Genomic DNA, 16393 nt, shown 5'->3' with positions numbered 1-16393 from the left:
TCGTTCTGCGGAGACAATGAACAGCGCCGCGACTTATGACATACCACCGAGCATCTCAAAAATCCATCGTGTACATCTTTACCCTCAATCACAGCCGTACATCTGCTTTCCAAGATTCGTGATCAAATCATCTTTTGAGTCTGCTTGCAATGCACGAATCTCAAAAACTCTTTGCAATCCCTGCAAAAACATCCCCGGATGAGCGCTGGTATATAGTCTTCTTTTTCCATCTCTCTCTCTCTCTCTCTCTCTGGCTCTGGCTCTGTCTCTGTGAATGGATTCAGAGATTTAATTTCCAGGTCAGTAATTTTTCTTGTTCTCTACTTCATTATGATCATTGTGTAAGTATGATGTTACTGAACTATGCTTGAATTGCTGTGTTTCTACACTGAATGCCACATGAAAACATTGCTTTCTGATAACTCTATAATGTCTACAGTTGATATAGATCCTTGTTGAAGAATTTGTGAAAAAAAAAATGATATCTTGACTATGTGTAATCTTTACTTCTCTCTGTAATTTCTGTAGCTCTCTTAATGGATGTGCATTTTTCGGCAGAGGAATGCTCAGGAATATGTTGTGGATTTGCTATATTTATCAGGAATATGTTGTGGATTTGCTATATTTATCGGCATTGCAAGTGTTTAATAGGTTTGTAGTTTGTTGCTAGTGACTGCAGTCTGCTAAGCTTGAGAAGTTTAAATTTCCCTACTTAAATTTTCTTTGCACTCTGGTAATCAATAATAATAGAATTACTCAAATCGATCCTAATGATGGAGGGGAGAATCCATGGAACTAGCTAACTAATTAATGATATTCTTATTTCTTGGCTTTCAACACAGGAAATTTCTACCTGCATTGTGAATTGACCATCTTGTTGCATCTCTCCCAAAGCTACAACTAATCATCTTGCTAAACAAGAACATTACCAATAGATGAACTATTGAAAGACAACATCATGCACATTGGTGTTCATTCCATTGCTTCTAAGAAGAAGTAGGTATAAGGTTGCTCGGATTGTAAACACAGGCTGCATACAGATTTGAGATTGTAGGACTTAGAACATAAAGATGTGATATTTCACTAACTAATGGAGAAGTAAGGAGCTAGAGATAACCATAAAAAAGTGGGGACTAATTGTACAAGTGAAAAAAGAATTATTTCCACTTTCGTGGTGTCTGGTAGACAAGATTACTTGGATTTTCTGGTTAGTTCTGTATAATTTTACCATAGTTTTCTGCAGTTGTTTCTTATCATATCCTTCTAACATCTTGATTTCTATGTTTCGATCTTTACGTCCTAACAATCTCTCCTGTAATTCAATTTTGATATAGAATATGTTTGTCAGTTTGTATAATACTAGCAAAGTGCCTAAATTCAAAATATGAATTCTATTTCCAACTATATTTATTTATGCAAAGAAATTAAGTGTTTTGTTAGCAGTCTAAATAATCTACACTCTGTTGTAATTAGAATCAGCTTCACATGCTCATATGTAAATATGGGCATTGATCCTCATTTGTTGCAAAATGCAAACCTTTTTTTTTCCTGATTTTTAACCAAGAGTAACCTGTGGCAGTCTACGTGACTACACTAGGAACTATATTGCTAACATCTGTGTGATTGAGTATTGCCTTGCTGAATACCTCCCTCAACATTTCATGGGTTAAAGCTATGCAGACTGAGGTGGTTTTTATTGGGTTACATCAAACACAGAAAAATATTCATTCATTTATGTCCTAATCAAATTTCTGTTGAGGCGTACTTTGGTTGATCACTGTCAATATAAACCACTGTATCTATATTTCCCCCGCTTGCCCTTTCCTGTTCTAAAGATTGTTTGCTCTTCGGGAGAAAGTACTATTGCTAACCATATACCATTCTGTTTGTGATTGTATATTCACTTCTGTAATATGCAGTCCATGGATATGTTGCTTGTACATCTAAAATTGTTCCCGTCTCAATTCATATTTATATTTAGCCGTGAGCAATCTTATCTTGATAGACAGGAAAGGATTGAAGCATAAGGCCTGTTTGCAAATTAGGAGGCAAAAGAGGAGAGGTCTTAAAAGAGCCTCCAAAGACAAAAGTCTTGCAGCTAGCTGCACTCATGCCAGAACTAAATACGAACGCCACAATGTCAAATTATTTTTCCCTTGACTTTCTTTGAGATCTTGGTGGGACACATGCACGCACACACATATTAGTTAGATGTATTCTTCATTAGATGTAATTTTTATCAACACTCATTCATATAAATGCCCAGGCCTTAAACATTTGAAGAAGTTGAGAAGAACTTGCATTTTGCTCATATTTATCTTGCAGTGGATTTTTAAACTTTCTTCTCATCATCCTGCAGGATCTAAAATGTGGCAGTTTTGCCAGAACTCAGAGGATGTGGCTCACTAAGCAGAATCATCAATTCATCATGAATTTATAATTTCTTAACACTAGTGTCAGGCAGCCAGACATGCTCAAGCTGAAAGAACAACAGAGACTTAGAATGAGAGGTACAGTAATGATGAAGATCATGCTTGCATGAGAGTGTTGATGCAGTTGAATTCACAGAACTTGGGAAGTTAGTCTAGAATCTAAAATTTACTGCAATAATAGTGCGGAGCACGAAATTCATGAAATATCAAGGAATGGAGGAAATTTGCATTGCCTGACTGAATTTATTCTACGACGAATCGATGATCAAATAACATTGGAGCTTATTTGTGTTCTCAGCATCATTAGATATCAAGAAGAAAGAATGATCAACATTCGCCATAAAAGTAGCTGAACAACAAGGCAGAAGCAACACAAGTTCAGTTACCTACTTTGATCTCCTCTAACCATTCTTTTGTGGTATGTTTATCGGTCTTGCAGCAGAGTGCGCTAACAAGTTGATGGCAAGCTGATCCTCCTAGAGAATAACCGAGTTCAAGCAGTAAATTGGACACGGACAGTGCATCATCCACTTGCCCAACTGAGCTAAGGCATTCAACTAGCAATATCAATGTATCATTTCGTGGTTTGAGCTTGCCTTTCATCATCCGGTGCAACCATGACAATGCCTCCCTAGCCTCACCCAACTTGCAGAAACCGACTATGATATAATCATACGTGCGAATCAGTGGCTCCAAACCCCTGATCTCCACCATGTCAGTCATCATTGTGACAGCATCTGCCATGCTGCCTTCTTCACAAAGGGCCCGAATTATCGGTGTGTAAGTTGAAACACTCGGTTGTAGACCTTTTGCTAGCAATTGTTTGTAAAGATCCTTTGCATGAGTAATGCTGCTGCCATTCTTGCAGAATCCTTGGATGAGTGTATTGTAAGTAATTACATCCGGCACAATGCGCTTCTTTGTCATTCCCTCAAACATATCCACAGCCTCGGCCATTCTTCCATGCAGACACAGCCCAGCGATCATCATGTTGCAGGTGATGATACTTTCTTTATAACCATGACTGAGCATTTCATCATATACCTTGCGTGCATGGTGGAAATCACCAGACTTGCAGTAACCATTGAGCAAAGCACCGTATGTGTAGTGATTTGGTTTCATTCCCTTGCTTGCCATCTCGCACCACAGCGTCTTGGCCTCCTCCATTCTCCTCATTTTGCACAGCCCATCGATCATGGAGGTGTATGTGACGGTGTCTGGTGCGTAGCCTCTGAGTTTAAGGTCGTTGAAGATGCGGAATGCCTCGTCCCCCATGCCATTTGCGCACAAGCCGTGAATGATGGTTTGGTAAGTGACGATGTCGGGCGGGCGGCCTCCGGCGATCATCAGGTGGAGGAGCTCGGAGACTTTGCCGTAGTTCCCAGCTCTGGAAAAGCCGGAGATCAATTGGGTGATGGAGGCCACATCAGGCATGATTCCATTCCTGCAAGCCTCTCGGAGAAGCCCGCAAGCTTCGAACAGCTTCTTCTCTTTGCACAAGGCCTGGATGAGGAGGCTGGCAGTGGATGCATCACCTCCCGATGCGCCGGACTGCATCATGGACTGGTAGAAGAGCCAGAAGAGGTCCGTCTTCCCAGCTCGCAGGGAACCAGAGAGGGCAGCGTTCCAGGTGGGAAGGGGGAGGGATTGCGCGTCGAGAAGGGAGAGAACGTCGAATGCGTGGTCTATGCCGGCAGCGTCGTCGAGTAGGAGGAGGAGGAGGGAGTGGAGCACTTGTGTCTCGGGGAGGCATTTTGTCGAACGGATTGCGTGCAATGCTGGCTTCCAGGCCTTGGCGCGGGCAAGGGAATCAATGAGAGGGGTGGGATCCAGCGGTGAGGACGACGACGACGACGACGACGAAAGCCAGAGGAAGTAACGGAGAGAGAGGAGAGGATTGGAGGAGGAGAGGACGAGGCGGATGCAGTCAGGGTGGAAGATTTGGGCGGAGGGGAAGAGCGAAAGCAAGCGAGACTCCCAGCGCGGCGTTGTCCGGATGGTCTCGCAAACACGCTTCGCCGTCTCGGCCAGCATTGCTTGCTGCTCGCCTTCGTGCGCGCACGATGAATACCGTCTTAGAGCACCACTCCTCACCAGCGACATTGTGCTAGTGCCACTGGTTTGGCGCTGACTCTTGAATTATGTCAACCATTGGAAACAAGGTATTTTATCTTAGTGCCGCCCTTTGACTTCATAATTCTTGCTTCCTTGACAAACAAAGATTGGCAAGAAGATCCTACTAGTCTCTTGTCTTGCTATCTGTCTTGCTATCTTGGATTAGTGTACTTTAACTCCAATGATCTGTCTTGCTATCTTGATTAGTGTCCTTTTAACTCCAATGATCTGTCTTTCTATCTTGATTAGTGTCCTCTAACTCCAATGATCTGTCAAGCTTGTTCATAACATGGAGAGTCGTGAGTGCTAGACGATGAAGTCTGGCCGCTGCACAAGCCCACTAAACTTGTCGCATTCACCAAAAATAAAACACACGGAATGCCACCATCACCGCAAAAGGCAAATGATAGTGTGATTACTTAAACATAAAATTAAAATAAAATATTCCTAATGAGTGTTATATACAGAATTCAAACATAAAATTATTTAGTTAAACAATCCAAACCTCTATCATTTGGACCCACCATTGTTATTTGCTCATAACTTTTGCTTGTCTTTTTTTTTCATGAACCATGTAGTAGTGAATTTGAAAGATAGATGACAGGGAGAAGTGCATAACAAGTTCTTCCAAAGGCTTGCTGTCTGGGGCGGTCGAAACTAGAAGATGATTGGGAGATGCTTACAAGTTGCAACAATGAATAGTAAGCCAACTTTGATTTAGTTGTATTATTATTTTAAGAAGAATTAGATTGGTTGTTTTTTGAGTCTTGGTTGCTTTTGTTCTAGTTGATAAATTTTAAATTTGAATTTGCTGTTGTCTTGTTTTTGCTGATAGCTATTCATTGTTTGTGACTGAATGAAAATCCCTTGCTGTTTATTATTAGATCAGATTATTAAAGGAGAAGGCAATCACTGTCCCTACAAGGAGAAACCATGGTGGAAAAAATAAAGGATCCAGATTGACAAAAGAAATAAGTAGGCATCATGATCTTGACTATGCTGCTTGGCACTACGCCATCTGTTACGCCATGAAATATTTAATGGCCTAGAAGTGATATTCATGTTTTTGTAACTTTTCTAGGAAAGAACATACTCATAAATATACATAACAAGTAACACGTAGAACTTTGAAAGTGCTCCATATAATCAATCACCTTACATGCTGTATTACTCCTGAGGTGGAAGACAAATATGACTTTCTAGCATTTTCTACAATCGAGAATTTGAAAGATTCTATATTTTCTTTGGCATCATTCATTAAATAAACAACTCATATTGAGGACGGCTTGCATTAGAACTCAGACAAGTAGATCATCATCAAGCAAAAAGCTCTGCACAGATGATGGAGATTTGATTTGTTTTTCAAGAAAGTGAAAGGCACAAATTTTTAATATAACTGTTTGGATGCATTTGATTGGATATTTGAAAGAAGTGCTAAAAATGCGCTCTTTTGTCATATGTTGATCACAATAATCAATACCAAAATATAGGCCCCACGTTATATGAGTCACAAACTATTGTCAAAAGTAGGGGTTGTTGGCATGGTTTATTGATCATTCCAGTCTAGAAGATACAACAATGTCCAATTCTAGCTCAGGCCTCACCAATATCAATGAATATATAACTGGATGCATATATACATAATGGTAACATTGGCAGGGGAAATGATTCAAGAACTAGATTCATATGCCGGCAAGTTGGAATTGAGTATCCAATAAAAATTGTAGCACTATACATAGAAACAGAGAAGGGTTGCACAAGAGATGAAGCAAGCATGTTTCTTCTCTTTCTACCTGCTGCTAGCATCACTAACTTTGGCTCTTGCAATCACCAGAGAAGATTTTCCACCAGGCTTCATCTTTGGTGCTGGTACCTCTGCTTACCAGGTTTGGCTGTGGATACAGCAGCTTCCTGTATATGCATCAAGTTGCTGATTTAGTGATTAAATGACTGTTAAGCCAATTAATTATCAAAGCAAGCTTGTAACAGATCATCTTTTTAAGCCAGAAGAAACGCTCTCCTGAATCAGTATGTGTAAGCTCTGATTCATTATTAACTTTTTTTGGCTATATTATATTTCAGGCTGAAGGTGCAGTTGCAGAAGATGGTAGAAAACCCAGCATCTGGGATACCTATGCACATGCAGGTCAGTTTATTGGAAAATCTAAGAGCTTATCATATATATATATATATATATTTTATAATCTATTAGGGGTTCCCATTGAGAAGAAGCTCTGAGTTGTTCCACAGGAAAAAATATGGATAAGAGCACAGCAGATACAACAGCAGATCAGTATCACAAATACAAGGCAGGTTCACTTTAGGCTGATTTGCTTACCAATCACACAGAGAGGATATTCTTAAGCAGTGAAAATTTTTCTTCTCTTTCTCTTTTTTACTTGTTTTGTAACAGGAGGATGTGAAGTTGATGCATGAGATGGGCTTGGATGCTTACAGGTTTTCTATCTCTTGGTCTAGGCTTATTCCTGGTAATGATCTGTGTTATATCATATAGCAATGTCTTTATCATCTGAGTGACAATAACATGTGATGTGCAACTGTGTTCTATATCTTGTGTACGTAGATGGGAGAGGACCTGTTAATCCCAAAGGCTTGCAATACTATAACAATTTCATCAATGAGCTCCTTATCCATGGTATTAGTAATCATCAGTCAATTTTCCATTGCTTTGTCTTTGAAAAAACATGACATGATGTAGGATACCTTATCACTTGAGGAAATTGTTGATGTATATATATATATATGAATGACAGGAATCGAGCCTCACGTTACTCTTCAGCACTTCGATCTTCCTCAAGCCTTGGAGGATGAATACGGTGGACATGTGAGCAGACGCATAGTGTACTTACTTACAACCTCCTTAATTACCTCCAGCTTCTTCTTTCTTAGTATACAGAGAGAAACTCGGTTCTATGTTTTGATGCAGAGAGGATTTCACAGCTTACGCTGACGTTTGCTTCAGAGAATTTGGCGACAGAGTGAAATACTGGGGCACTTTCAATGAGCCCAACATTGAAGCAGTTGGAGGCTTCGATGTCGGGCTATTGGCACCTGGTCGTTGCTCTTATCCTTTTGGTATCAGTTGTTCAGAGGGTGACTCCACAACAGAACCATACATTGCAGTTCATAACATCTTGCTTGCACATGCCTCAGCAGTCTCCTTGTACAAGCAAAAGTATCAGGTTACTTTCAACTTTACGGCACACTAATCTTCTTAAAAACTTCGGCATTCGGATCCAATGAATATAAATAAATTTAGTGAATTAGAATTTCTAGACTTGGCATGGGATTTAACCTGTATGCACATAGGTATCACAAAGAGGCTATATAGGATTGGACGTCCTAGGATTCTGGTTTGAGCCATATACAGACTCCAAAGAGGATATTGCTGCAACAAAGAGATTGCTTGATTTTCACATTGGATGGTGTGTGCCTCTTCACATTTAGCTAGTTGTTTCAAAAAGATAACAGAGAAGAAAGAAAGGGTCTTATAGATTCAGTAATTTAATTAGAACAGGCTCATGGACCCTCTAGTGTTTGGCTCTTACCCTGCTGTCATGAAAGAGATTGCGGGCTCAAGACTACCATCCTTCACTGCAGAAGAATCTAAAATGCTGAGAGGATCATTTGACTACATTGGACTCAATCACTACAATGTATTCTATGTGAAAGCCTACCCCCAAGCTTTGGATAGCAAAAGGAGGGACTATGTCAGAGATACATCTGTAAAATTATTGTGTAAGTCAATTATACTTGAGCGCACGCCAGTGCATGTTTATGTAATAAGCACAATTGAGTGAATTTATCAATAACTAGTTTTTTCTTTTTTTTTTCTTTCTGTTGCAGTTGATCAAGATTCCAAGGAGCTGTCATCGAAGGTAATATGCAACCTGTTATGGTGAAGTATGTATGTTTTTACACATTGTCTGATAATGTACAAATTTGATCAGGATTTTGTCAAGAAACAACAACTGCCACCAGTTGCTGCAAAACCATGGGCTTTTCAAAAGATACTCGAGCACGTCAAGCTACGATATGAGAATCCTTCAATTATAATTCATGAAAACGGTAGGAAAAAAAAAGAGCTTTTCAAGCACGGTTATTACGCGGATTTACTGATGTGCATTGCTTTCATATAGGCTACGCGGAATTTGATATCAACTCGACCACTCAGAACCAAAATGATACTTACAGGGCATACTACATAGAACAATATATAGAAGCCTTGCTTCTAGCAATAAGGTAAATAATGCATGTCTCTGAATTGATGAAATATTAATTGAGTTCACATTATCTATTTGTTGAATACAATGCAGAAATGGATCGAACACTAAAGGGTATTTCGTATGGTCTTTTTTGGATTGTTTCGAGCTCGCATACGGTTACACTGCTCGATATGGTCTTTATGGAGTTGATTTTAATTCAGAAGACAGAACAAGATTCCCCAGGCTTTCTGCTCATTGGTATTCTCAGTTCCTCAAAAATACCACAATGCAGACATCAAATCAAATTGATATCCAGCGAAATGAGACCAAGTATTTAGACCCAAAGATTTGTCGACAATACAAAAGAAAACGGCTTCTGAAACAAATCTTCATGAACACATCCACTTTTCTAAGTGCATTAGTTTTTCATGTTGTTCGCGCCGTAATGTAATCCCTCTGATTGTTCATTGCACTTCCTACCTTAAGAAATTAACTGATAAGGGTTATAGGTTTACTGGTGCTGTAAGTTTTTTGGGTTTTGAATCCATCTATTTGGTTTTGACTGCAGGTATAATTGTTTGGTTTTGGATAAAATTGATATGTTGTTTAGCATGATATTCTCTTATGTGGCATGAGCATGTAATTAAATTAAAAGAAAATAATTTAAATATATTGGATAAAAGATAGGTCCGTACGAGTGTTAATTACATTTTCAACCCTATTTATTCATAGGTAAAAATAAAGAGTAATATATCCTGTACTTGTCCATGTCTATTAGGTTTAATCAAAATAATTTTGGAAGATACCATGTTATCTCTATGAATTATCTCCATCTAATTTTATACCAAGATTGCTCATAATAAAAGAACCTAACGTTTTGCACCTTACCCAAAAAAAAAAAATGGCAAAAAGGAAAAAATAAACAAAGACTTACTTTTAACTAGTTAAAGAAAAAGTGGAATTATTTATTTATTTATAATAAATGTCAACAATCCAAGCCTCAAACATGCACTAGTGTAAGTATTTATATCAAGTTATTAAAATCAATCCAACCAGCTTTAGGGATATTCCACCATGGCATGCATATATGCTTTTATTTTTTTAGACTATGCTTCACCTGCTGTGTTTTACTACACAAACCATGGCATATAATCTGATCACACACATTAGAATTTCAGCAGAATATTCACATAGAAACAAAAAAATTGACATATAACCAAAGCTAACAAACAAAAATAGAGCTTATTATCCATCTCTGGGAAATCATGGAAATGCAGTCAAATGCTGAAGAGTACTAAAGTATACGTATCAAATATACATATATATATATATATACTTTGTACATATTATGTTCATACATACTAACATATGTACACCCGTATCTATTTATTGGGCTTCTGCCCTAATGTCCACTCACTTCTCTCATGTTCTCTCATATTATCTATCATGGTCTCAGACGACAGTCAACCTCGCCAGATTCCCGCCGAACTTCAGTATGTCGCCTTGCTGGCAGTATTTTTATTCCTTACGTTGTCTCTTAGTTGGCAAACTCTAAGTTAATGACCCACCGTGAGTTTGAAGGAGCGTGTTACAGTACTAGAGTATATGTATCAAATATACATATATATACTTTGTACATATTCCGTTCATATATACCAACATATGTACACCTGTATCTATTTATTGGCCTTCTGCCCTAATGAATAAACACACTTATCTCATATTATCTATCAAAGAGTTTCCTGGCAAGACAGTCTTAAGGAAATTTGCAGGAGAAACTAATTATGGAAGAGTTACTACATTCGGCACTTTACCTTCCAAAACTCATCATCCCTGCATATTCCCAAACAGGAAAAGGTAATCGGCAAGAAGCATGTAACATATAAAAGAAAGAAATTGGCATACGGTACCTATGAATATGATCAAGAATAAGCAGTCTAGGTCCAGGAGGAATCTTAACATCTCTGAGTGCAATGTTAAAAGTAAACAGAGGAATTTGTTTGAGTTTTAAGTCCGGTGGCATATTTTGAGATGACCATTGATTATGAACACATAAATTGTGTGAAACTCTAACCTGTCTGTGAGAAGAGGCAAAGTGCTGTCAGTGAGCAAGCCTTTCTTAAAGTTCTTTTCATATTTTTGAAGGTCGAGGCTTGATAGCATGCTCCTTGTTCAGGTGTAAAACATATCATCTGCCGGTGGCTGTGAAAACTTCTGGCTGAACTGCAAATTTTGGTGGACAAAAAAAATATATCAACTTTACTTTCATGAAAAGAAAATTATGTATTTGAACAAATTTAATAACTAGTGACTATGCTTGATATGTCTGGTAGTACTCAAGTAAGGAAATCGTATAAATTTCATTAGTCATAACATATGGCTTTACTTTGTAAAGATCAAGAATCATACAAGCACAGTGTTCAACATTCAAGTCCAGACCAAGAAAACAAATGATTTCTCATCTCTCATCATCCTAAAATGTTGAAAGTTGAAGAGCTGTGATACTTTTTGCTTGTACCTTAAAAATGCCACCATTAACAAGTGCCAAGAAACGACCAGACACTATTGCATTGCCTGCTTGATTTGGACCTCTCATCCACTAACCAGTGAAAACGTTGCTCCAGAACCAAAAGCTGCCACCACACTTGTAAAACAAGTTTTTGAAGTAACAATGAAATGATACTGTCATTCAAAATCATAAAACCACTATAGTCTATTAAAACCGCTCTTTCCAGTTTCTACTACTAGAATAACTATTAGCAAAAGAAAACCTTTGATGGAAACTTCCATTTAGGAAAGTCAGTTTGACAGAACCCCTGTTCATGTTATAATGTTTTAACAACCATTGCACTAAATGACAATGAGGATATGCATATAATGTCAGCCACACATACTCATCATTGTCATATGTGATAACCGAGTTTTACGTAGCAGGCATGCATCAATAATCTAATAGAGTTCATGATCAAGCAGTCATCATTGCATACAGATGTGCTAAATAACAGTAGCATCCAAAACTAAAAATTTGGAATAAAACACTCGCATTACCAATAAATTGCTTATTTTTTGAACATTTAGATTCCTTTTTCTTCCACCATCGAGGCATATCAGTTGAAAATAGATACATGCAATGAAAAAGAACACCAAAGGGATACTGCTGCTGCTTACCAACTTCGTAAGTCTTCCACACCTCTTATTCTTTTCAAGGAACAACTTATACCTGCGTTCACACCAGTCATGACAGCAAAATTGAGAGCTTATATCAAGGGACCTCCAGAAAAAGCCTGTCATTCATAATCATTTACCATACATACAAGAAAAAGGTATCTCTTAACCAGCAAACAGTGTATAATAGGAAAATGAGCTACAAAAATCTATGTGACATAAACAAATACAAGAACTTTTCTCCATCGAGGAGAAGACACTCTGTTCTTAAAGGAAAATCACAGCATTGACAATCCAGAAGCCTCATATTACTTTCCAAAACACCGCAGCCATCTTAATTGGATATTCATGACAGCAAATAAAAATTGCAGAAAAAAAGTTCACTCCGAAGAAACGTCCAAATTAAACACAACCAGAGCAAAATTATGTCTGTCATGTCTAAACAGCTTCTTGTTGCTCTTAGCTATATGTTGGGAGATATATTAACACATTGAACATCAGAAGGAATCAAATCTAAATTTGATCGATTACAGATCTTTATCTTTTCACGAAGACGGCTTCTCATCAGCTACACCTTCAAATGTTGCTCCGGCAACAAGCTCAGGGACATCATCGTCATCGTCATTCTCTGGTTTGCTAGCTCCGGCGCTTTGGGCGTGCTTTTGGAATTGCTCGGTGAGCTTCCTTAGATTGTCCGCGTTATCAGGTCCTGGAAAGATAAATCCAGTGAAAACATTTGTAAGTAGGGTTGACAAAAAAAATCCAAATGAATACAGTACACATAAAAATTTATCACAAGAAAGAATGTAAGTGCCTACCAAGTTGATTCAAGAGAGATGGCAACAGATCCGAAAGTTCTGTGAACAGTTTATTTCAGAAATCAGTAGGCATTGAGGAAAAAACCATGTTAAGTAGACAGGAATTACAATGTATGAAAATCCCTAGACTTCTAACTCCAAAGGAAGAAGTCATAAAGACCCATGTCAGTTCAATAACCATTTAGATCCATAGGACCCAAGTGATCGATCCTTTAAAGGAATATGAGCAAATTTGACAACGTGTTTTAATAGAAAGTAATAAGATAACATACTCTTCGTCTGAGGGGAACCGCTAACAACCCAGGTATTGGCCCCAATTGAAGCTTGAACTGAAAGATGAAGATGAAAAAATTAGTATGTAAAAGTGGAATGATAACTTCATATGACTGAAGCTCTTAGGAAATAAATACCTTTGGGGTTGAAAAACTGAATAACATAATCATCTTTAAAAAAGTTGACCTCCTCAATAGCGGGGATAGCATTTACGCCAACCCGTTTCAAAGTGCTCTGAAGCCTTTTATCATCTGTTGTTGTGGTCTTGTGAACAGCCTTCTTCTTCCTGGTAGACAGACAAAATGCCAATCCAGATAAATTAAATCAAACATCACATTGGTCATAAAGTAGATCCAAAATTTCAAACACCACCACTTGCATGTACCAATATACAAATCCTAAATCCAAGTGAACAAAAGAAAACAATTAATTTTTACCCAGCATTCTCCAGCAACACAAAGGGAAAAAAAGGTACAGCTACCTAAAAATATTGCAAAAACAAAACTATAAACAGTTTGAATAGAACAAATCAGATTCCAAGTTCATCAGACTGTCTATGGAAGTCAAAACTACCTCCTCACACTGCCCTTCCCACCAGTGCGAACGGCACCTGCCATCTTCCTGAGCTTCTCAACATCCATCTGTCAAGGGGAAAAAATGCATAGTGCATAAAGGGAAACAACACTCTTTTAACAATAATGAATGACTTACACGACACTGAGAATTACCATAAGCAGAAAGAGAAATATACATGTTACATTCAAAGATGGTAGAAACTCCTCCAAAACAAGCCAGACATAAGCATACATATTTAGATAATTATATGGTAGATTTTCAATATACAGCTTGTACATTTTAAAACAAGTGGAATATTTAAAACCAAAAGTGAAGTGAACATACATTGCTCAATAATTGTCTTACTGAACCTGTGATATATAGAACAGGCCAAGTACAGAACCAAAGCCCTTGTTCACTAGCTAATGTTTGTCATGTCTACTCAGATTACAGAACTTACATTATGGTTTACGGATCAAATATTGCTTAAATCAAAATGCGAACACACAAGCAATAATTGCTAAAATAAAGGCTCATTTTAACATATTCTATTACGGCATATATACAGAAATTTTTGGGTGCATTCTTCCACCAATGATAATTTAATAGAACTAGACAGAGCCCAAGTATGACTGTAGCAGATCACATTAAAAATTTCTTCCTATTCTTAATTAGGGCTGGTAACGGGGCGGGGAATCCCCGATCCCAGCGGGGACCCGACACGACGGGGACGAGGATTCCTCGGTTCATTCCCCCCGTGGGGGCGGGGATGGGGGCAAACCCGTCCCCGTTTAGTAAATGGGGCGGGGGCGGGGATTGCTATCCCCACCCCGTGGGGATCCCCGTCCCCGGTTAATAATAATAATAATATATATATATATATATAATTTTAATTATTTACAGTTTTGTCATTTTATAATTTATAATATATAATATAATCTTATTATTTTAACTAACATGATATGAGAAATCCCAATTCCAATTTTCCAAACCCTAACTTAAGAAGGCATTATAGTTTATATTCTACATTTTGAGTATCGGACTTGTATTAGATTGTAGTATTATACTTATATGAATTCTAAATTCCATGTTTTGCTTGATAAACATTTGGAGTATTTTGTTTTTGTAACTTTTTATATGTTGGTTTGTTGAGCTTTATTTTGAATGATTTTTATGGTTTTCATGTGTGTTAGTGTGTATTAGTATTAGAATTTTTTAATACAATCAAAACTTATAGGTATACGGGGATCCCCATGGGGACGGGGACGGGGACGGGGATGGGGACGGGGACGGGGAGATAACTTCTCCCCGATGGGGAGTCGAGGACGGGGAATCCTCGTCCCCGAGACTCTCACAGGGATGGGAACGGGGAGACCCCGCCCCATTACCGGCCCTATTCTTAATACACTGATTTCACGAGCAAATGGCGTACTAGCTCAAATCAATCGTAGGAAATTAAATAAGACTTCTTTGACAATGGCAAAATTAGCTAGTGAAAGATTAATTCAGCCAGGAGATTCAACAACTCTAGTAGACGTGCAGAACTAGCATACAAAAATATGACTTTTCTACAGAATCTAATCACACAAAACAAAAAGATCCAATGTAAATACATAAAAATGCAACTCGACCAAGCAATACAAATAAATGAAAACCATGACCACAAGTATAGCACTCGGACACGACAGCAATCAACTTGAAATTCGCAATTCCACGAGAAAAACAACTAAATCGATTGATTATAGATAGACACAGCATGAAATGGAACAAACGCGTACTAAACATCAATGAAACATATGAAATATCCTAAGAATCAACAAAAAAAGACAGCAATCTGACATCAAGATTGAACAAAACTCAAAGAAAAAGACGATATAACGAGGATCTCACCTTGATAAATCGAGCGAAGGGAAGAGGAAAGCAGAGCCAGCTAGGGCTTTGGTGGCCGCTAGGGTTTCGATCAGCGGTAGTAAGGACATACGCTCTTGCCTTATATATAGGGATGTTTATGGGCCTGGCTTACAAAGGATTGAGCCCAGTTCCATTTTTTTATTTTATAAATATAACTTAAAAAGGCATTATTAATTTGTTAATTTAATAGTTGCATTAAAAAAAAAAAACCTTATAATTTAATTAACAACCATACAGTAAAAACGAACATTGACCACAATCGAAGAATCAGGTGTTTCTTTGATAAATTACAACCATTTATGGTAAAGGTTCTGATTTTAGAACTCACTCATATTACTCGTATAAACACAAAATATGAACATTCGGAATATTATATATTAAAGATGAAGTGAAATTCACACATGAAATAATGCTAATACCTAATTAACTCAAGAGAGCAGCCAATAGATCCTGGAGTTCTGTTAACATATCATTCCACCAATCAGTAGGCTTTATAAAATAATCAAATTCCATACATGCATTATAACACAATCAAGTGATTCAAAGATTATACCTAATTAAGATATCATTCCACCAATCAGTAGTACATACCAAATTAACTCAAAATACAACATTTATAACCACAAAAGCAGGATTCACCAAAAATCAAGAAACTTTATAAAATAATCAAATTCCATACATGCATTATAACACAATCAAGTGGTTCAAAGATTATAGCATTTAAACTCATAATGTTTATGATGGATGTGAATCGGGGACTTTTATTTCAATGAAGCCAAATGCAATTGTACATGTATTCGAAAAGATAACAGAGAAGAAAGAAAAGGCCTTATAGATTTAGTATTTTAATTAAAACAAGGTTATGAACCCTCTAATGTTTGGCTCTTACCATATTGTC

The 16393-nt window shown here is 37.7% G+C and overlaps 3 protein-coding genes and 1 pseudogene across 5 annotated transcripts; 1 reads left to right on the top strand and 3 right to left on the bottom strand.

The window, feature by feature from the left end:
• Positions 1-131: 131 nt before the first annotated feature.
• On the bottom strand, positions 132-4570 carry LOC120249414 (pentatricopeptide repeat-containing protein At5g18950). Its single transcript, XM_039257908.1, has 2 exons — positions 2823-4570; positions 132-268 (listed from the first exon to the last, which is right to left on the bottom strand). The coding sequence occupies exons 1-2, from the start codon at positions 4533-4535 to the stop codon at positions 161-163; spliced, it is 1821 nt and encodes a 606-aa protein (XP_039113842.1). The 5' UTR covers positions 4536-4570; the 3' UTR covers positions 132-160.
• On the top strand, positions 4461-9388 carry LOC120249415 (beta-glucosidase 31-like). Of its 3 annotated transcripts, none has more exons than XM_039257912.1 (14): positions 4461-4594; positions 5126-5248; positions 6630-6693; positions 6798-6856; positions 6961-7036; positions 7132-7203; positions 7322-7409; positions 7495-7750; positions 7878-7993; positions 8086-8306; positions 8415-8446; positions 8519-8636; positions 8708-8810; positions 8885-9388. In XM_039257912.1, the coding sequence occupies exons 4-14, from the start codon at positions 6806-6808 to the stop codon at positions 9222-9224; spliced, it is 1473 nt and encodes a 490-aa protein (XP_039113846.1). In that variant the 5' UTR covers positions 4461-4594; positions 5126-5248; positions 6630-6693; positions 6798-6805; the 3' UTR covers positions 9225-9388. The 3 variants fall into 3 exon arrangements, with proteins under 3 accessions (XP_039113846.1, XP_039113845.1, XP_039113844.1); XM_039257911.1 differs by having other exon boundaries at positions 4480-4594; positions 5152-5248; XM_039257910.1 differs by lacking the exons at positions 4461-4594; positions 5126-5248 and adding an exon at positions 6101-6433.
• A 766-nt stretch (positions 9389-10154) lies between these two features.
• On the bottom strand, positions 10155-12271 carry LOC120284186 (annotated as a pseudogene).
• Positions 12225-15586, bottom strand: LOC120249416 (nascent polypeptide-associated complex subunit beta-like). Its single transcript, XM_039257913.1, has 6 exons — positions 15475-15586; positions 13603-13670; positions 13167-13315; positions 13029-13085; positions 12757-12795; positions 12225-12647 (listed from the first exon to the last, which is right to left on the bottom strand). Exons 2-6 carry the CDS (start codon positions 13668-13670, stop codon positions 12484-12486), a joined length of 477 nt encoding a protein of 158 aa, XP_039113847.1. The 5' UTR covers positions 15475-15586; the 3' UTR covers positions 12225-12483.
• Positions 15587-16393: the final 807 nt, after the last annotated feature.

The sequence above is a fragment of the Dioscorea cayenensis genome, chromosome 19 (genome assembly GCF_009730915.1).
Source record: "Dioscorea cayenensis subsp. rotundata cultivar TDr96_F1 chromosome 19, TDr96_F1_v2_PseudoChromosome.rev07_lg8_w22 25.fasta, whole genome shotgun sequence".
In the NCBI taxonomy this organism is placed as follows: domain Eukaryota; kingdom Viridiplantae; phylum Streptophyta; class Magnoliopsida; order Dioscoreales; family Dioscoreaceae; genus Dioscorea; species Dioscorea cayenensis.
Note: the sequence above shows the minus strand (reverse complement) of the source record. Positions and strands in the feature narration are given on the sequence as shown.